The following is a 21,057-nucleotide window of genomic DNA, read 5'->3' on the forward strand; positions in this document are numbered from 1 at the left end:
CAATCAGTTGGGGTTGGCCCCAAGCTGAAGTCTGTTTCCCAACAAAGCTGGCGAGACCTACATCCTTGCCTCGTGAGTGGTATCAATTAAGGAGTGGGGAGGTGGTTTGAATCAAAGCAGAGGATTAACTGCCGCTGCCTCTCCCAAGGACGCTGGCTGAGCGCAAAGGCAGATGCCATGTTGATAAATGGAAGAAAGCGAGTAGTATCCGCATGCAGGCCTGGGCCAGTGCCAGGGCTAGCGAGCCCCTTGGGAGGAGGGTCTCTTCCTAGTGACCTCTGAGGAGGGAAGCTTGGCATTCAGTTAGCTGACTCTTGGAGCGGAAAGCAAGCAGTGGCCACTAGATGGAGGCCGACCAGGTTCGTCTCCATTCAGAAGGGTGGGCGAGGTCCTCGTAGGGCACCTTCAGCCCAGCTGCAGCCCATAATCAGACTGGCCCCAGCATGGTGGGTGAGCCCCTCCCCAGGCTGCCAATGTTGAGCAAACCCTCTTGCTTGGGCCCCTGGTCCAAGAACAACAACAAAGGAAGCGCTCGTTATTCCTGAGTTGGCGCTTTTCTAATTCTGAGGCGGAGGATGCTTCTCTCCCCCTTGCAGAACCCACAATCCACAATGACACGTGGACGGGGAGGAGTTGTCTGTCAAGTGCACCAACGCCCGCCCCTGCCCGCTGGAGAGAGAAGTAAGGGGGTGGGGAGGGAGGTGCGCAGCATCCTCTCTGGCCGGCCCCTTACATCTGTGTCTGGTCTTCTACATGTTGGCTGGAGGAAGGGGAGCTCGCCGGCCCCAAGCAGACATGTTCTGGCCTTCCCTGTGGGGCAGTGCAATGGCGACTGAGCCTAGCTTCAGCGGAGGGGGGGTGGGGATGAAAGTGAAAGAGAAGCCAGACTGGGCGTGGGGAGGGTGGAGCACCCATGGCAGCTTCCTCGCACACCTGCCCTTGGAGGGCTGGCTGGAGAGGGACCCCAGGAAGCGCTCAGGCCACTTCACAGAGAATCAGGCAGCAGCAGCTGCTTGCCCTTGAACTGGAGAGGTGGGCGAGGGGCTTTGTGTGCGCCTGATTCAAAGCACGCCTCTGAAGAGGGCTCCAGGGGCTAGCCAAGTGGATTGCAGATGGGACAGGGAATTGCGTCTTTCTCCCTTTTTCCCCTCTCACAGAAATTTAACGAAAATGCCTCCCAGCGTGCAATTCTGCTTACTTGTTCGAAGCCTGTCCATCCACCACCATCCTCTTCCACAGATCCATGAGAAACTGCGGCTGGTTAGCACTGAAAGTAAACCATCCCAAATAGAAGGGCGGCCCCACCCCCGGACGCTGGGCCCACAGCCTGGCCGGCAGGAGACTCATGCCTTCCTACAGCCACTGTGCTCCTTCTGCAAACAAACTGAGCCCAGGAAGCAGCTCATCCATATTCCATGCTGGGCAGCCCAACTCAGCAATCATTAACCCCAATGCTCACAGGTGACTTTGGGGTGCTGATTGCCGGGGACACCCAGAAGCATTTAGGGGAAATGGGAGCTTGTTCTGTGGGTTACAAACCTAGTGGTGGTAGTCACCAGGGGCCTTCTCGGTGCCTTTTGACTTAAAGTGATGCCACGTGAGAGCAGAATTGCTTGGAACGTTTCTAGGCCATGCCCATCAGGTGGTGGCTTGGAATGCCAGCTTTTTTGAGCACATTGTCCCCAAAGCGTATGAGACTGCTGAGAGGGGGGCGTGGGGGGGGCACCAGATCCATCCAGAGGGGGTGCAGAAGCAGATGCTGACACTATCCTGGATTATGGGCTAGAGTACAAAAAGGTTTTAAGGGGGGGTGATGTGTGGAGTAATTTTGTTTTCTGAACAGAGGGCCCATAGGCCAGATCCATTTGGGAACCTGAGGGTTAGCAGCCAAGAGTGTCGCTGTTACCCCACTGGCATTCCCTGCCGCAGATGCATCAAGCGCAGGCCTGGCCAGGGCAGGTGAGCTAGATGAGCTTCCATACAGGTGGAGGAGCCAGCCCCTCTCACACAGAATTCTGGTTTTTTTGCAGAGGAGGAGAACGCTGCTGCCAGCCTGCAGGCTTCCAGGGTATCTGGTGGAGGACTCCGGTTACCGCTGTGGCCAGGTCTTTCTCATGGGCAGCCCCGAGGGGAGTTGGAGCAACTCAGTATTCCTGTGGGGGTTTGCAGAAAGGCTGCTGGAAACCCTTTCAGGGTCTTGGGAGAGACTTCCCAGGTGAGCATCTATTACCATCTTCTAGCGGAGCATCTATCACCCCCCAAGCCCAGGCCACGCGCTCATCTAAAGGGTGTGCATAAGCTTCTGTGGGTGCATGTGGCCCCTCACTTTGCACGCTGTGGAGGAGGAGAAGAAGTGGGAGAGCTACCAGTTTCCGGATTCCTAATGGGAGAGCAGGTAGAGGGTCTGAGCGGCTTCTGGGCCTCAATGCAAACTGGTAGCTCCACCCCCAACCTATTGACCAGAGGGATGCCTGTGTAAAGCGGTGGGCTCTGGCAGCTCCTGCAAGGTGGGGAGCATACATCCCCTCCGCTGCTTCCAGGCTGCAAGTGGAGCCCGTGGTCCTCCTCTGTCCCACCCAGCCCCACTTCCCCCGCACAACAATGAAGGAAGCCCCCCAAAAGACTACATGCACTTGACTTTTCGTGTAAAATATTTCTCGTTTAATTAAAAAAACAAAACAAAGATGACCTCACACGGGGCTCTGGGAAAGCGTGCCCTGGATTCCAGCCTCAGAGGGTCAAGGGGAGTCGCTGATCTTGGCAAATGTGGCTGCTTTCCATTGCCGAGAGGGCCCAGGTGATGCAGACAGCCAGTGTGTGTGTGCGTTCTTTAGCTGGACTGCTGGAAGGTGACATGACAGGAGGAAGGGGGCTGCCCTGCAGCCCCTCTAAGAGGGGCAGGGGAGAACATTTAAGGTGTTAGCCTCTTGCTGCCAGAGGCTGTGATTAGTCCCTTAAACCTATGGTTACAAACAGATTTATGGTTTGAATGTGGCTCTCCCAGGAGGCCAGGGACCATCAGCAGCCACGGTAGGGGTGGGCGAGGGGGTCGGCCAGAGAGTGGCCTGCTGGGAAACCATCCCCAGACAATCCAGTATTGTTAAGATCAACAGGACAACATACTAAAACCCTTTATACCAAACAATAGTAAATAATTATACCAATATAAACAGGGCCTCTCACCCTTTATTGAAATGGCACGTCCATGTTAAAACAGTATTCTGATCACTTCATACTTGTGCTACCCCCACCACCACCACCACGGTGTTGCTGAAGGGGGGCAGGTGTGTCCCCACCCAAAGGCTGCAGACTCATGCATTGAGCAATTCGTGTTCTTTATCAGTTTTCCCAACAGCATCAGGGTTCGATAAAGGGTCGAGGTCAGCAAAGAGGCTGAACCAGGCGGTCAGGTCCGAGGCAGCCTTGGCAGGCTCTGGGGAGAGAGAAGGAAACATGAGCAAACCCACCGCCCCAAATGCCACCCCTGCCATGCTGGATGTAGGCCGGCCAGGCCCCATCCTTTCCCTCAGGAAAGTGGCCATCACTCTCTGTCTCTGAAAGGCATGGATTGTCATGCCCCCTCCTCCCTCCACTGCTTGTCACATGGGCAACCTTTCCTGACCGCGGAGCAAAGCTCAGTGATGAAGTGGCAGTTGTGTTGACCCAGCCAACCTCTACCAGCTGGGCTCTGGCTCTCAGCCCTGCCCAGCTGCTGACCACACCCCACAGAGTTGCTCAAACCTCAGATCCTGCCACTGCACGATCGCCAGGAAATACCAGTTATTTCATAAAGCAGTGCTTATTATTCCTGTCGTGCTGCAGGGATCCTTTTGAATCTCCTACGTCTCTAGAAATACCGTGGTTACTCTTCTCACTGCTCAAGGCCAGAGGCAAGTGACACCAAACCTGAGCCGCTCCTTTTCTACCAAGGCCACTGCCACCTTCAGCCCTCCTATCAAAGACAGGAGGCCCTGCACATGCCTCCATGCAGGGCGCTCACGGTTGCTTCCGTCCCCTTTCACCCTTCAGGCACGTGGGAGTCTTCTCCTGGCTGCTCTTTCCCTGACTTCCCGAAGAGCCTGGTTACAGAACCAAATGGCTTTCCAGAGAAAGAGCCCCTCTTCAAAAGAGCACCTGACACACGTGATTTTAACTAAGCAGGGGCTCTCTCCAGTATCCATCGTTCCACTGGCTCCCATGACCCACTTTCCCTCCCCTCACAGGTGGGAGTGTTAGACTTGGAAGCAAATGGCTCTGGCAGGTTCTCCTTCCGGCTGAGAGCTGCGGGAAGTCTGCTTGCCACCTGGCCCCAAAGTCTTTAAACACCTTGGAAAGGCATGTGGTTAAGCGTGGTTACACTAGAGAGATTGGATTAAGATGGGATTTTCCTGATAGGAACGGGGCCTCTGATCCAATCCTTCTTTAGCACTTAAACGTTTAAACAGTATTCCCATTACTTTACACTCGTTATCCCCCCATCTTCAAACAGCCAAAAACCTTTTGTACATATAATATGTTATAATGAGATAAACAACCTATCGTGTTTATAGAGATAAAAAACGACTAACTGGACTAGTTGGTAATTTGCAAATGATTGCTGTATTTGTTATTTAACTTTAATTTCATTTACGGTCAGATGTCCAAAATCTGGTTTATTGTGATATAACAAAACTTGAGAGCGCTAAACACAATTTGGAAGAAGGGAGAGGGAAAAAAATAAATCCTGAAAAGAGAGTCGATGGCCTTCCTTTAGTGGTAGAAGAGGCCACACGAGGCCGCCATGGGGCGAGTCTGATGTCGGCGCAGTCTATTTCTGGAATTGACCGAGGAGATCAGATATCTTAGAGATATGACCGGTTTGGGAAGAATGACCAAGTGACACGCTCACTTCCTCCTCAGGCACGGGCGTGGCGTGCCGAATGGAGGCATCCAGGGGCAGCGCAGCGGCTGGTGGCAGAGGCCGCCTCTCGCTTCCTGTGGTCACCAAAGGAAAAGCACCTCTGACCGAGGAACCGAGCGCGTGGCAGACAGAATCTCCAGTGGAGCTGAGATTCGCGCGGGCGGGGGCCTGCCCGGAAGAGAACAGACCTTATGAGCTTGAAAAGACTTCTGTTGGCAACCGAGAGACCTGGCATTTGCTGGGAACACGAAATAGAAGCCGGATTCATTCGGCAAGGGCTGGTGAGAACGCCCCCTCCTCACGGTTCTCCCTCGGCAGCCCAGGAGATCTCAGGGTTTGGTCCTTCCATACAGCTCAGTCAAGGGGACTAGGAATTAGCAGTAAGCCAGAAGGAAGAGAGCCAGTCGGGGTCATTGCTGCTCTTGTTCCATACTGCCAAGTCGAGTTTTGATGGACTTCGAGCCCCCGGGGCAGAGTAGAACTGGCCCCTGGAGGTTTCTAGGCTGCGGGCTCCAAGGGAGCCGGCAGGCGGCCTTTCTCCTCCGGAGAGGCTGGGTAGATCGTCAAGATCGACCTTTGGGTTAATGGCCAAGTGCTTAACCACTGGGCCACCAAGGGCTCCTTATGAAACTTCAGGGAGAGTGTAAAGCTTGCCCCACCCCCCTGCATAATTAATCGGGGTCACTAAGTTGCACTTGTAAAAAATGTTGCATTGGCGAATGGTACGTTATCTGTAGTTTGACACTAAAATGCAATAGAGAAACCCTTCATCTGGGCTGCCTGCTTTGAGCCTGAGTTGCTCAGCTTGCAGTCAGAAAAACAGAGTCAGGAAAGGGGGAGAATGGCTTTGGGGGTGGGGGGGCTGCGTTACCTTTCCCGGCAGGGCTGGTGCCATTTGGACTGCTTGCCCCGGGTGCTGGCCACGGACGCGGTGGAGAACTGGCTTTGCTTTCTGACCAGCCTAATGTTCAAAACCAGAGGGCATTAGAGCCAGGGAGAAGCACTCCATGGGTCCACCCTGCCTGCTGTGGCTTCCCTAGGGGGCACAGGGGTGCAGATGGCCCAGGGTGACACTATCTGAGGGACGACACCAAAACGATGGTCTATAAAATTCCTACACAAGGTTTCGGCATTACTGTCTCATCTTTTGTAAAAAATATCCTTGTTGTTAGGACAGAAATACTTTTTACAAGCCCAGCTTACATGGTCTGAGTATACCTACAAGGCAGGACTCCACTTACTGGCTTTCTGAGCCTTCTGGTACCCTTTGATCAGGGCTACCCCCATTCTCCAGTGACAGCAGTGCTACAAATCATGGGGTCTCTTCTGTGCGTGCTGCAAACACATGCAATTTTCCTTGCTAGAGGGGTTTGTATAGTTGTTGATTTTGTCAGCTGTCTGGTATTTGGGCTGTAAGTTGACAATTCGTATTTCAGAACCTATGACAATAACTGCTTTTTGAGAATAAAGTCGAAACTAAAGGAAAAGGGGGAAAATAAAAAGGTTTCCCCTCATTTACTAATAATGTTATAATGAATAATGTAATTCCAATGTCGATTTTGCAAAACAATTTTGTTACTGGTATCATATGATGTAAAGACTTACATGTAAGCAACATACAACTACACTTATCAGATGTTCTAGGATTAAACTTGAAAATGAACGTTACTGATGGTTCTGTATGGTCTGGGACAGGAAGAGGTCTGGCGGGGAGGGGTGACACCATCAATTGCTGCACTGGGTGCCAGCCACCCCAGCAACATCACCATGCTGCCGGGCACAGGGTTCCCAACCACTGTGTTGAACCAACAGTTCCTCAGAGGGAAGACGCTGCTGGTGCAATCCCTCTCCTCATATTCTCTATACTTGGAAATCATCTTAGGAGAGGGTCGTTACTCTCGGTGCCGTAGAGTCGATGTTGACCCCCAATGGCCCATGTGATAGAGCAGAAGTGCCCGCCAGGGTGTTTTCAGCTGCAGTTTTTATGGAAGCAAATCGCCAGGTGGGTTTGAACCGCCGACCTTTAGGGTTAGCAGCTGAGAGATGAACCACTCTGACACAAGGAAATAGATACCTGTAATCATGCCCCATTCAAAACTACAAAAGCCTTAGAGAAAGCTGCTATTTTTGAAAAGCAAATTAGAAATAGCTGGTTAAGGCATTTTTGCTTTTTCAACTCTTATGCCCATTTTTCTCCTCAAGCATTTCATGATCAATAGTGTTTCAAGTAAGTGCCTGCTAGTCTGTCACCAGTGGGGAGAGCTTTATCAAGTGAAGTCCGCTCCTTGCAGCCATGAACGCAAACTCATTGCCATCAGACAGCTGGGACCACGGCAGCCCTAGAGGACGGTAGCCACAGACCTTCCCAACAGCACCTCGGCTCCACTTCCAGTGTGCTCAGTCTATCTGTTTCCTACCCAGCGAACTCAAATGGGGAAATTTAATTCGTATCGATAAACACATGGGATACCAGTCCAAAACATCCGGGGGAAGCCAGCCCTGCCTCTGTAACCTCTCACTGTAACGAGGCTTGACTGGGCTCTCAGGTGAGCACTGGACTGATAACTAAAGCGCCAGCACCTCAAACCCATTCGCCACTCTGCGGGAGAACGATGCAATAATGCAGACAGCCTCAGACGCTGTTCAGGACTCCTCAGTTGGCGTCCACTCGATGGCAATGGGGTTTCCACAGTGCGCTCTACGTTATCTTGCCCAAATGCTTTTTTAACACTCAATCTGAGTCACTGCAGAGTGACTTGGGGGCACTCGGCCTCCTGAGAGAAGGCGGCCCGGCTTCCTAGGCACTGGCTCTGCTGGATGATTCGCACGGCGCACTTCACGTAGGGCTCCACCAGTCAGTCACAGCACCTCCTCTTTAATTCCTTGTGGACATGGCCCCTCTTCCCAGTGAGATGCACGGAGCTTTTCCTCAGTGTGCTTCAAATTCCTGAACCAGTGTGCTCCTGTGGTCCTGGATTACGTCCGTCTGTAATGTGGATTATGCCATGTGGACCTCCAGATGAGGCGCCCCTGCAGACTGTCTCCTTCCATTGTGGGGCACACTGTTGACGGCCAGCCCCTCAAGAAGGAGTATATGTAAGAGGTATACTTTAGCTGGGACTCAAACTACTTGCTGCCATTGAGCTGATGGCGGACTCACAACAACCCTGCAGGGAAGGGTACAACTGCCTCTTCCCTGAGGGTTTCCGTGGCTGTAAGCCAAAAGCCACACCTTTCTCCTGCAGAGTGGCTGTGGGTTCAAACTGCTGACTTTGTAGTTAGTAGCTCAATGTATAACTCGCTATGCCACCAGTGAGTGGTGGCCGCCAATTTTCAACTGCAGCATGGAAGCCAACTTATAAAACAAGCATGCCACTCCATGGCTGACGTAAAGCAACAGGATTTAATACTGTTTATTCACCCTGGCTTTCTAAGACTCTTACTTGCAAGCAGACTTACAGAATCATACATACGTATTTGTTTGCACTTTTGTCTCATCTCCTAGAATCACGAGCCCCTTGAAGCCACGGATTGCATGTTACTCACCTTTTCATCGTCGGTGCCCAGAAACGGCTATATTCCTTCCTGATTGAATACTTTCACTTTAGGTAAGTAGCATGCATGCTCATTTATTAAGAGTAATCAAGGAGTAATGAAAATGGTCATCTGCAGTCTATACATCACATCTCAACAATGAAAACACAAAGCTGGTTTTAGCAGGTATTGTTACCCATTGAATCACCAGAGGCTTTCTTCCAAGGTGCTTCTAGGTGGTCTTGAACTTGAAACTTTGGAGTTAGTAGGTAAGCACACTAATCATCCGGCTAGGTACACTTGAAAATTGAGTCAATGCCAAACTCACAGTGACCCTATAGGACAGGGTAGAACTGCCCCTTTCAGTTTCCAAGACAGAAACTTTTTATGGGAATCAAAAGCTTCATCGGTCTCCTGAGAAGACGGTGGTTTCGAACTACTATCTTGCAGCTCACTGCCCAGTGTGTAACCAGTATGCCACCAGGGCTCCTTTTGAACATAGTTACCATAATTCATAAACATTCAAAGGCACCAGGTTCAAGGAACTCTCTGGAGTGATGTATTTATACCTTTTATTAGAAATACTTGATGTTTGTTCATGTAACAATGGATTGATCTTAAGGTCTATGATTTACACTTTGCTAACTTTTTTTTAATAACTAGTATTTTGTATAATCTAAGAATATGATGACCTCCTTGGGTCATAAAAGTGTTTGGCCCATGATAGTAGCACTTCTAAATGCAAATCACTTGGAACAGTGGCACATGGGGAATGTGTAAAGTGGGGCCGCCCGGGAAAAAAAAAAGGCCGAACCAAAAAAAAGGCCCAAAAGGAACAAAACCCCCGTGGGTGGGAAGGGTCCCCCCGTTTCCCTGCCCATGGTGTACGTAAGACTCGCCGGCGATCTGCTCTCCTCGGCCCAGCTCTCCTCCCAAGCCTGGCTGTCACGCTCTTGGTGCCCCTCCCACGCCTGGTCCCACGGCACCAGCATGGGCATCACCCACAGCTGGTCAGACATGTCGGTTCCCGGGCCGACTCTCGCCACTGAACCAGAATTCCTGGGGGTGGGAAACTGTTTTAATTAGCCCTCAGGTGTTATTATGGAAGTTAAATTTGTGAGCCATAGCCTTAGGTTGACGAGGCCACCTTCTGGTCAGGATCCCAGGAGGACTTTGAGCTGGGACAGGAGAGACGCCCTCCTGGGAAACTGAAGGGGAGTCTCAGGTGGGGCGGTCGGGCCTCACTTTCCCAGCAGCTGAATCCAAATCCTGTGTGTGGTTTCTAAGCCCTGAGATGATGTCAAGGTCTTAAAGAGAGCTCAGGAAGTCCACACTCCAACTCAGAGACAAGCCACTTTGGAGTGCCCTTGAAAGCCAGCTCCCTCCTTTATCTCTGAATGTGGTCTGAGAAAACAAAACAGGCATGACATCCATTTTCCGAATTGTCTGCAGGGAGACTCAGGCACATGTGCACCAATGTTCTTGGCAGCCCTTCTCACAATCGCCAAAAGATGGAATCCACCTAACTGCCCGTCAGCAGATGAATGGATGAACGATATGTGCTACAGACAAGGATGCGTTCAGCCACACAGAGGGCCGGAGTTTTGATGGCTGCCTCAAGGGTGCACCTGGAGCACATCATGCTGAGGGGAGTAAGTCAGACGCCAAAGGACAGAAGTCGGGAGATACTACTTATCAACCACAAATATTTAAAGAAGGAAGAGAGAAGTAACTAGGGCCTGGAGGGGGAAATGAGGACTTATTGCTTTGTGGACACAGAAGTGTTAAAAAAAGATTTTGAAGATAAAAAGTGCTGTGGGGGAAAAAAGGGGCTGCAGAGAATACTGGAAAAGAAGCAGATTGAAAGCACTGTGTTTTTTTCAGGGTATAAGATGTACAGGTTTTTTTTTTTCCTGTCCAAGATGTACAGTTTTATGAGAAATCAGCTCACATGTCAGAATGTAGGCCGCCTCCCTTTCGGTGCAGGAGCATGCTCGCAGAGGGACAGACACAGCCCTCCTGAAAGGACGGCTATTGTCTGGTCCTGTTTCTATGAACTGTAGAGACTAGGTGAAGGTGTGGAAACCAAAATCTATTTGTGGTTAGCAGGGTGGGAGGGAGGAAGGCAGGGCCACTGCTCACGGGACACTGAGTTTCTGCTCATGGCGGTGGGATGATGGGCGGAAACATGGCGGTGATGGCCGCACCTCATCATGAAAGTAATGTCACTGAACTGCGCTGGTAACAAAGATGGTAAAGTGGCAAATGTTTTGTTATTTGGACCACAATTAAAAAGCATTTTTTAAACTAAAACATTCTCCTGTATGTCAAGTCACATCTTTAAAAGTATCAGAAATATAAACCAAATTTCCAACTATATCACTGAGAGGATTATAAGGGCTGAATTCTTTTATAAAAGGGACCACATGCCATCTCCTTGAATTCCTTTGTAATGATAGATTTTTGAAGACTGCTCACCTAAATGCATCCAAGCCACAGGGGCAAATGGCGCCTATATCCCTGGGCTTGGGGCGTCGCTCAGCTGCTGAGGGAAGGAGGCCTGGAGATAGCGCCTCTCCGGGGCGAAGGCCATGGGGACAGCAGACCTCAGGATTTCCACTCAGACACACGGTATCATCAGTCCCTCTTCCAGGGGGAGAGGCAGAGCAACAGCTGGTTTGACACACATAGGAAACGGAGCTCAGCCGTAATGTCACCCTTGACTCCTGTCACTCAGGGAACTGTCTTAGGGACGGCTGGGTGCGAGGAAGGTACTTAGGAAGGAAGGCCAAGCCACATTGCCATGGTCTTCACTTCTTTCCCCAGATAAGAAAATTTAAACGGGCCTTGTGCCACCCAGTCCATTCCAACTCATAGCAGCCCTGTGGGACTGTAACTTTCCACATGACTAGAAAGCCCTGTCTTTCTCTTGTGGAGCAGTTGGTGGTTTCGAACTGCTGACCTTTCGATTTGCAGCCCAATATGTAACCACTAAGCTGCCAGGGCTCCTTGCTAATATGCTCATTGATGCCACCGACTCCTATCTGGGTTGTTTTCATTTGCTAAGGTGGTTTGAACTTGCAGGTGTGGCTAGGAAGAGGTTCACCTTATCTCAGAGTAATTCCTCCAGAAGAGTAATGGTGAAGGGTGGGGACACAAGAGCACGACAGCTGTCAGCAGAGTGACTCTCTGGGTTCCCAGGACTGCTGATATATCATCTGTGCTACCAATTTGCAGCAACACATGGTATATGATTTTATTAGGACAACCCTACCCCCCTTGATTTACACCAGGGAAGGTTTGAATCGCCAGATATAACTGGCCAGCCAGAATGGCAAGGGAAGCCAAGGTAACACACTCCAGAGTAGTGACTTCCCTGTGATTGCAATTTCAGTTGCTGCCTTAATGGTCATGACCAGGAAGTTTGGGGGTGGGGCGGACAGGGAGTGGGGAGGAAGGGGCAATGGGAACACTGCAGCCCCTTGCACCAAGCACCACTGTGCCTGCGGGGCAGCGAATTATTTACTGTGGCTTTTCTAGCCCAAGGCTCTACCTCCTACCGAACAGCCTTTCCTTGCGTGGGTCTGGTCAGAAGATGGGGAAAGACACTGATAGGACTCATCTGTGATTAACTATATGGATCCTGCCCATGGTGCCCTAGCAGGGCGCCAGAGAATGAAATCAACTCCATAATAAGGTGAGGTGCACAGAATGACGGCATGCACGGTGTAGTGGGGGTGCAGAACAGAAACTCCTCAGACTGGCTGCTGGGGGGTGGGGGACAGATCAGAAAGGCTCCTCATATGAAATATTAAAGCAGAGATCCTGAAGGATGGAAGGTAAAAGCACTATCCAGATAGGTGGTAGGTGGTTTGCAAGCTCTAAGGGATAGGGGGCAGGGGGGTGGGGGCGGCGTGTTAAGGCCCAGAGGTGGGGGAGAAGGGCTCACTGAAGTGCTGTATGTCTGGAGTCTGGTGTATTGACATACAATGCCTGGTTCTCTAGAAAAACAGGACACATTGTGCTATGCTGTGGGCTTCAATGAGGCTGGGGGTCAGGTCCAAAGGGGCCTTGCAATCCAAGCTGATGTTACACTTTATGTGAATGGTGGAAAAACTGGAATAACCCAGAACCTTTCTAGGACTCCTTAACCTCCTTATCTGTAAAACGTGAATGGAGTAAGATGGCCAGGTTTCCTTCTATGGACAGAGGTAGGCGTTTGAATCCTATAGCTATTCAGGAGCTACCTTGTGAAGGGTCCTTAGCAGTCTTAGGAAGAGTTCATGGTACAAACAATGGCTTCAGGTTGAGTGCCTGCTCTGCCCTCAAACTATCTTTGAGTAACGCCCCACTGCCTTTTCCTCTGTCTAGTCCTCTGAGGACAGGAAGGATCAGTAACCGAGCCAGGACAAGGAGGGATAGCACAAGGTGAGCTGTGGTTGAGCAGATGCTCAGAGCCGGTGCGTCTGAGCTAAGTCTTAGTCGTTCCCAGATGGCAAGAGACTTGTAGGATTGGATAGGATGGGAGAATTCCCTAGAGACACACAGGGCTGTACATGGGAATGTGGAACAAGACTCCTGATACTGGATTGGCAAATCCTAAATTAAACGATGTTCTGGGACATTTATTTTGAGCAGCTTGTATTCTTTCCAGTATCACAGTCGATTTCAAAATTAAATTTGGAGAAACTGAAGAATGTTACATATGAGGCTCTCTGCCTTGCCTCTTCTCTGACTCCAGGCAGCGTCGCTGGCGGGCTCCCGCCCACTCACTTTAAGAAGCCTCAGGAAGGTACAATTTTCTCATCCCCGCATGACACAGGAAACCCCAGCCCCTATCATGCTGATAACTTCAGAAACGCTTAGAAATATCAGCTAAAATGAACGCCTCCTTCAAATGTTCAGCACAACTTGATCCTGCATGTAGGTCCTTTGTTTTGCTCTCCTTGTGCTTAAAGCGGCAAGGAAGGAAGATGTGATTGCTCCCTTACTAAACTCGACTCTAGTGTTGGGTCGCTGCAACTGCTAGCAGCCCGCAAGTGACAGCATAGACCACGACTGTTCCTAGGAGCAGCCGGCCTTGTCTTTAGCCCACAGAGTGACTGTGGGTTGGCATTGCCAGCCTTTTAGCTAGCAGTCTAACCCTGAACCTGCAGTGCCATTACGGCTCTCTTCTTTCCCTGAATTTCCCCTCCATAGCCATTCCTCCAGAGTGCTGAGGCACCGAATGAGGAGAAGGGCCAAAGAAGGAAGGCAGGGAAGAATGGTGGGAAGGAGGAGGGACCGAGGCAGAGAAGGAAAGGAAGAGGAGTGCGGAGGGGAAGGGATGATACGGAAGGGTGCCAGCGAAGGCCTTATGGAGGGAAGGTGGAGCATTTGACTCTAGTCCTCTGGCACCAGCGAGGGTGAGCCTCTAGCTGCTCCTTCTGGGGAGCGAGGACAATGGGGAGCCTGCACCACATGTGCTAAAGTACACACCAAACGCAAACCAGGCTCGTTGCCGTCGAGTCGATGCTGACTCCTTCACAACCCTGAATGGAAGGCAGAATGCATTTCAGAAGGCAATCCCAATCTCCAATATTCCTTTTGAAACCTAGTTCAATTTGCGAACCCTGTCTCCTCACACCTGCCTTCCTCCAGGAAGACAACCTGAGTATCCCCAACCCTGTATGTGGCCAGGATGCCCAGGGCCATCCGTACTCCTCATGACTTGTCTCAAAGGAGAAGCCTGAAGGAATGTGCCGGGGAATCACTTTTGCTACCAGACATACCTTGCTGAGAAGCAAGAGAACATAATTAAGCTACAGGCACAGGTACCTAAGTGAGAGTGTGCAGGTTCAGAGCCCAGCCTGACCCTTACAGCTGTGTGACCTTGGGCAAATTACTAAGCCTCTCTGTGCTTCAGATTCCCAGGCTACCCAAGGAAAGGACAGTAGCACCTGCCTGTTAAGGGCTTGATGATGAAGTGAGTTCACACAGGTGAACAGCACACAGAACATTGTCTAGCCCCCAGAGTGCTGTGTAGTCCAGACCGTGGACCCCACAGGACCCCACTGTAGTAGACCTCAGCCTCTCGGGAGAGGGGCGTACTCCAGGGATAAGAAGAGGGCACTCGTTGGGGGGGGGGGCGAGGAGGAGACACTACCCTGGATGTGTTGGGTCTTTCCTGGAAAATTTGTGAGTCAAATCCTGTACTTTGCAGAGGAGAGGGCAAACGCCTGGGGAGTGTGTGCAGTCTGACCCCCTGCTGTACAGTTAGGGAGGGGAAGGTGAGGCTTGCAAGCTCACACCTGGCCCCTGAACTCCTTGCCACTGTTTGTCTCACAGAGGAAACATGCCAATGAGCCCTTTACTCTATGTTTAGCTTGGCTAATTATGCCAGTGGTTTATTCATGCCCTTCCTGAGACCGTGTGGGTAATCGGGCAGTTTCATTACAAGGTAGCAAACACTTAATAATTATTCAGATGCTTTGAAATTCATGTGCACAGATGCACTTTCTAGACCGTGGGTGCAGGGGAAAGCATCTTGGGCCAACATTGATCCTTTTGGTGGGGGTGGGTTGGGAGAGCTGGGAGGAGCAGGGGTATGTGCGAGGGAGAACTCTGACAAAAACTTATTTAAATGAATATAATATGGCTCTAATTTGATTAGATGCTCAATCATCAAAGCAGAGAGCTTAGATGTAAGCCCACCTGTATTTTGAGGTTCAACCAGAGGGCAACTTAAGCGTTCGAAACGGGAGCCTTTGCAGATCCCATAGGCATGGTAGAAGCTGGCTAGGTGTGTGCTTCCAGCACCCCAGGTTCAACTAGTGTCTCTTCCCCCATGTCATTTTGAGTTCCATAGATACTTAATTTGTATCTGTTTGTTTGCGGAGCACACAGGATAGCTCAGGGGTTATGAAGTAACTCTGTTAACATTGATCTTGACGGAACTCCAGCAGCGGACAGAAAGAATGCTGGAATGTTCCCCTTCAAATAGAAAATCAGGACATGCCACTACTTTGTGCAAGAAGCTGCAATGGCCCCAATTTCTCTCTGAAAATAGGCCCCAATTTTTCCAGTGGCCACAAGGTCTATGTGACCTAGACCTGTGCAGCACTGGACCACCTCCCCTTCTTCCTCCGTGGGGGCTCTAATCGCACTGTCCTGCAGCCCCTTGGCCAAGGCAGGTGAGCTCGTGCCTTAGGGCACTGCCACACGGCTGAGTCTCTCACTGCGTGCCCATCTGAGGTTCTAAAAGAGAACCCCATTTAAGCATGTAGTCTGACCTTCCCTGCCATCCGTCCCCCCAATGCTCACTGCCCTAGGACTCTGCATCTTCTTGTCTCCCCGACTTGGGTATCTTTCTAACCTACTATGGATGCGCTCACGGATTCTGTGAGTGTTCAATCCCTGCTCCCCCCTCTCCGGAAGGGACTTCCACAAGGGCGGAGGGAGCCCTGTCTGCCTTGTTGGGGGAGGAATCCAGAGCCAGAGCTAAGGGGCAGCTGGTGACTGAAGGAGAGAAGTGCTGCAGGATGGCGACCTAGGGCGTGATTTCTCTTGCTCTTCCCTCCCGGCAGCCAGCTCGGTGAGATTCGCTCCCTTTCACTCGCTCTGGGAGTGAGTGGTTCTGTGCCTTCCCCTTGGCCTTGGGAGAAGGCTGAAGTGCCCCGTCAAGCCCCATGGACACTGCCCTGGGCTTCTGCTCGTGGGTTCCATCTCGGGGCCCCACTGAGGGCCCGAGCACAGCCCTTCTCCCGGGGCCTGCTCCGGGAGCAGGTGTCAGCACGGGGCAGGTTCACCAGCGGACTGATCCTCAGCCAGCGGCCAAGCAGGGCCACTCTGCACACTCCTTCCTGGTCTAGAGCAGGCGCCCCGGGGTCTGCACACCAGGGGCCAGTCCAGAAGTGGTGCATTCTGCAGCCCAGCTCGAGGGGCTGCAGCAGCCAGGGACGCCACTGTGGACAACAGGCTCTCCACCTTCCGGGGCCTACAACTTGCTAGCACCTCCAACCCAAGGTGGGTGAAGGTAAAACCCAAGTCAGTGGGCACAGCACTGTTCCTCTGCTGCCCCAGTGAAGGATTCTCCGCAACTCAGGGCAGACAAACAGCTTTGATTCCCTTTACTCCCGCTATCTTTTACCCCCACGACTACATAAACGTGCTGGCTGCAAACTAGGACCCAGGCAGATAAAAGGAGCCGTGTATTTCATTTGGAAAAAAAAAAAAGTTTTTTTTGGTTTTGTTTTGTTTCAGTTTTGCCCATCAACTTCTGGCTGAGCCCATGACCTCATCTCTGAAGACTCGAAGTGTTAATAGCCCATAATTACTTAATCATTCCAGCTCAGCCGTTTTGTTCTCTGCTCTACGTGCTAGATAAACACATGCGTTGTTTACGAAGGAGATAGCTCAAAATGTGCAGTAAACCTCAAACCAAAATGTGCAGTAAACCCAAAACAATTTGGGAATTTCTTAATAGTGATAAATGTTTTTACAGTTAAAGGGTCAAGGAATGAGGGGGCAGGGTTTGAAAATTTTAGAAAACAGTTTCTTTCCCAAGGTCTGTGTGTTCAGAAAGTCACGTTTAAATTTTTCATGTAAACTCAAGTTTTGGGTGTTGCCCTTAAAACCAATGTGCTTACCGAGCTAGACATTCTCACCCAGCCTGCTAGCCTGCTGGTAGGTAGGCCTTGCATACGCTGCACCCTTAACCAAGGCCTCCAACCCATTTTGGTTGAGAACTTGGTTTCTGTTGGGGCCAAGGGTGCCTTGTGTATCAGGCAGAACTGAACAGTCACGTTAGGGCGTTCTCGGCCCAGAGGTGGGTGGGGATAGAAGGGACACAGGAGTGTGTAGGAGATAAACCTTCGTGTGACAAAGGCAGAGAGGCCCCGCAGGAGTCTGCAGTGTACAGTCCTTCAGCACCAACCAAGGAGGCCTTTCCTCCTGACGCTGTGGAGCTGGCAGGGCCAGCCAAGCAAATGAGGCCTCACTGCAAAGGCAACGGCATCTTCTTGAGGATGAACAATCTAAAACCAAGGGCTCTAAGCTCTGACTCAGGACACGTGGGCACAGGGAGAAAACAATGGGAAGAGAGTTTAAACCCTGCAACCCTCCACCGGAAAGTCACTGGGTGTGAAATAAAAATATTCACATTATTTCTCTATGTGAAAACAAACAAATATATTGGGGCCAGGGGTGGGGTGGCAACCCAAACAAATAAAGGCGGAACATGGCTTTGGACAGAAAAAACATCAAAAACAAAGGAACCGCCCTCACTTGCATCCCCAAGGCAGCACCTACCTTGAAGGGAGGCCTGCAGGTCTTTCATGTTTTGGTCCAGCAGCTGGGAAGGGAGGAAGCCCGCCCCCGCCTGGGTCTTGGGCTCCGGTTCTTCGGGGGCCGCAGCGGGAGCTGGCTCTCTCAGCCGGCTGTCTCCAAAGACAGCAGCCCACTCTTGGCTAAACTCGCCCTCATCCAGAGCAGAGGCGTTGAAGATCTCGCTCAGCAGCAGCAGGTCGTCTTTGTCAGCACCTTCTGGTTCCACTGCCCCGGCCGTGGGGCTCAGGCACGCTGATTAAAGTAACGGCACAAAACATCATCACAGAGGTTCCATACCACGTGGAAACCCACGCTACGGAGGGCTGGCCGGGAGCAGGCAGACTGGGCGATGGCCAGATTTAGGGGAAATGGATGGAAATAGAAATTCGCCTCGTGGTGGGCCTCTCAAATGGATGTGAGAATGACATTTCTAGCCCCGTTCTCCCTTAGCCCTCTTCCGCAGAGGAAGCTCTGCTTCTTTCAACACTTGCCACAGACACTCGAGGGTTTGGCTTTTCCTTAAAGTAAAGAGTGGGTTTACCCAAAGGTTTCTTTCAGACAGGAAACGGAAGTCAGGATTGAAAGCACGCTGGAGATTGTAGTTCCTTGTCTGAATGGCTTCCTGAATCCCCACTCACAAGGAGCCCTCGATCCACCTTGCCTGGGCTAGACCCACCAACCAGCACACCAGGTGGCGGCCTGCCGGGGGTGGGTGGGGGATGCTTACCACCCCTGACCGGCCCAGGTGAGCAAGGGGAGCAGGGTGTCAAGCCAAGAAACCGGCTTGACCAAGAAAGGCACCCTAGTTTCTTTCTCCACGGCCGAGCTACAAGGCGGCCCAGTGTGGAGAAAGCCGGGCCTGGTTTTCCCGCAGGCAGAACGTGAGAGCTGAAGTGGGTCCTGGGGCCATGCAGAATGGATCCACTGACAAACTAGAGCGCACTGGACAGAGCGGAGCACGGCCCCTTACTTGAGCAGCACCTTAATAGGCCTTGAACCCTCTAAGCCTGATTGCTCGTCTATCAAGCTATTCTATTGATAATGCCCACCTCAGGAAGACCCAAAAACAAACAGATAAAGCCCCTTACACCTGCCACTGATCCAGAAGGAGCGTCTTCGAGGACTACCCTCGCACTGTCCACACTGGAAACACACTCAATGTGGAATACAAGTTGCAGGGGTGCATGCCTGTCAGAAATCACACCCCACGGTCTTTCAGTGAGTTCTCAACCTGTTTTGAGAGCTCAGGCAGACTTTAACTGTGACTTACTGTGGTATTTGCTCATCTCTAGAAAATGCCACTTTGCTCTAGACGATGAAGAGACAGAAAAGAGGTGTTTTTGTTTTTGTTCCCTGAACGGCACTGTGATCCTAACACTGACATATTAAGTGAATCAACAGGTTTTTCATAGATGTGTGGTAATTAATGAGAGCTTTTTAAAATTAATAAAGCTTACCTCTGTCGACTTTTTTTGGATCTGTTTTCGAGCACACTTTATATACAGATCTAGAGATTAAGGGGGCTTTGATGTGCTGAGCAGTCTGGATAGAAATCAGGGGGTGCTGGAGATGAGACACCCTCCTATCGCTGTGCTTTAAGTATGTAGCAAACCCTGCTTTAATCGGACAACCGTCTAATTTTAAGTACTCGCATTGTTTTTGTTATCATAGACCTCTTCACCGAGACCTGGCCTGGAGGTGTGGGGGTGAGAGGATGTGGAGGTGTGGGGGTGAGAGGATGAGGAAAGGGCATTTGGAACAAGTTTCTGAGATGGTTCTGTAGGACCAGGATGCCAGGAACCACTCCAAGCCGGTAATGGGGGCCAAGCAGGCGAGGCAAGAAAAGAAGGCGCCTGAAGCTGGCCGTGTCTCAGTTTGTCCATCAATGCCTGTGTCTCTGCACCCTCTTCTCTTGGAATCATCCTAATCTCGCTACTTCTCCTTTGAGTTGCGACTTGAATGGCTAAAAGCCTTCTCGTGGCTCCTGCCCGTTCAGAAACCTGATGACTGCTGAGCCAAATGTATTCACTGGAACCAACTCAACTCCCGGGGTACACCCTAGAAGAAGAGATGACTTTTGATGAGTGTTGGAAATGATGCGTACTTCTCCTACAGTCACTTTGTGCAGCACTCTGCTAAATCAAACCTGAGGGGAAGAGGCCCAGCTTTAATCTCAAAATCCGTCTAGGGAAGATCATGACTAACATGCACAACAACAAACACATGCTAACCCTTCGAGAGCAGCCACTGTCCAGAAGAGCTCTGTCTGCCTGCATGCTGTTGGGGTTTGGCCTTGGGTATTTGTAGTGGCTTCAGGTGGTTTTACCTAATCCACATCCCTCGTCTTCAGTTTTCTCACTGGGGACAGAGCTCCTCCAAACTAGTCTTGGGAGTCTTAAGATGTCTACCACCCTACCTCAAGTGGACCTGTCGCTGAGGCTGGCCAGAGTCCTCCCTCTCCCAGACCCTGGGGAACATGTGGCTGAAGTTTATCGTATGGAAATTGGAAGATGATCTCTCCCCCTCTCTGGGACTCTTAAGTTCTCAAGGTGCTGGTGTGAGGCTGTGGTGACAATGAAACTAGCACACGAGGGAAACCGCATGAAGAGTTGGCTGGAGAGAGAAGACACAGCCTAAAGAAACCCCTGCATCTTACCTGGCTGGAAAGCAACCCCCTACTGAGGAGTCCCGATAAGCTGGACCAATACATTTCTTAAGCTTCAAACGTAAACTATCTAAAGAAGTGCCTATTTCACTTGCAACGACAGAAATGTATTGATCAATATCTTATCACAGGCAAATAAATGGTGAGGGAAATGCCGAAAAAGGACCGTGGTGAGGAGGACACCTGTTAGTCAGCTTGAGCAGAGAGTTTGCTGGGACCAGCCCTGGTGGTGGTGTAGTTACAAAGTCGGTGGTTCAAGAGCACCAGCTGCTCCGAGGGAGAAAGATGGGCTTTCAACTCCCCGTCAACAGTTACAGGCTCAGAAACCCCAGGGGGCACTGCGACGAGTCAGCGTCGACTGGACGGCAGTGAGAAAATCTCCCTTTGAGTCTGCCCCAGGGCCTCGTGTGCTGGTTCTGTAACAGTTAAACCATATTGCACAGTGAACAGTTTCTCTCTTTTTTTTAAAGAGAAGTTAGTACTTTAGCTAAAAGCAACGAAACTGGCACCGACTTGAACCAGAAAACAGGGAAACCTCGCAATTATTGCACTGACAATTAACATGCTTGGAATGACTACAGAACTTGCAAGAAAAACTTAATTACAAGCAGAAAAGGACAGGCTTGGGTCTGAAACCAAGCAAGTTGAGACT

The 21,057-nt window shown here is 50.9% G+C and overlaps 1 protein-coding gene and 1 long non-coding RNA gene across 4 annotated transcripts in view; one reads left to right on the top strand and one right to left on the bottom strand.

The window, feature by feature from the left end:
* Positions 1-617: 617 nt before the first annotated feature.
* LOC123521517 lies at positions 618-10,570 on the top strand. Its single transcript, XR_006679944.1, has 5 exons — positions 618-681; positions 1,158-1,461; positions 2,031-2,215; positions 8,406-8,508; positions 9,887-10,570. It is a non-coding gene; the product is annotated as an uncharacterized LOC123521517 (long non-coding RNA).
* Positions 2,639-21,057, bottom strand: part of ICA1 (islet cell autoantigen 1) — a 128,056-nt gene continuing 109,637 nt past the window's right edge. For all 3 annotated transcript variants that reach the window (XM_030885168.2, XM_045288624.1, XM_030885169.2), the window contains 2 exons: positions 17,723-17,992; positions 2,639-3,433 (listed from right to left, as the gene is read on the bottom strand). In XM_030885168.2, the coding sequence (XP_030741028.1) occupies positions 3,312-3,433; positions 17,723-17,992 (392 nt within the window). In that variant the 3' untranslated portion in view covers positions 2,639-3,311. The remainder of the gene's footprint in view (positions 3,434-17,722; positions 17,993-21,057) is intronic.

The sequence above is a fragment of the Echinops telfairi genome, unplaced genomic scaffold (assembly GCF_000313985.2).
Source record: "Echinops telfairi isolate 266 unplaced genomic scaffold, ASM31398v2 ScPeMD7_23;HRSCAF=83, whole genome shotgun sequence".
Classification (NCBI taxonomy): domain Eukaryota; kingdom Metazoa; phylum Chordata; class Mammalia; order Afrosoricida; family Tenrecidae; genus Echinops; species Echinops telfairi.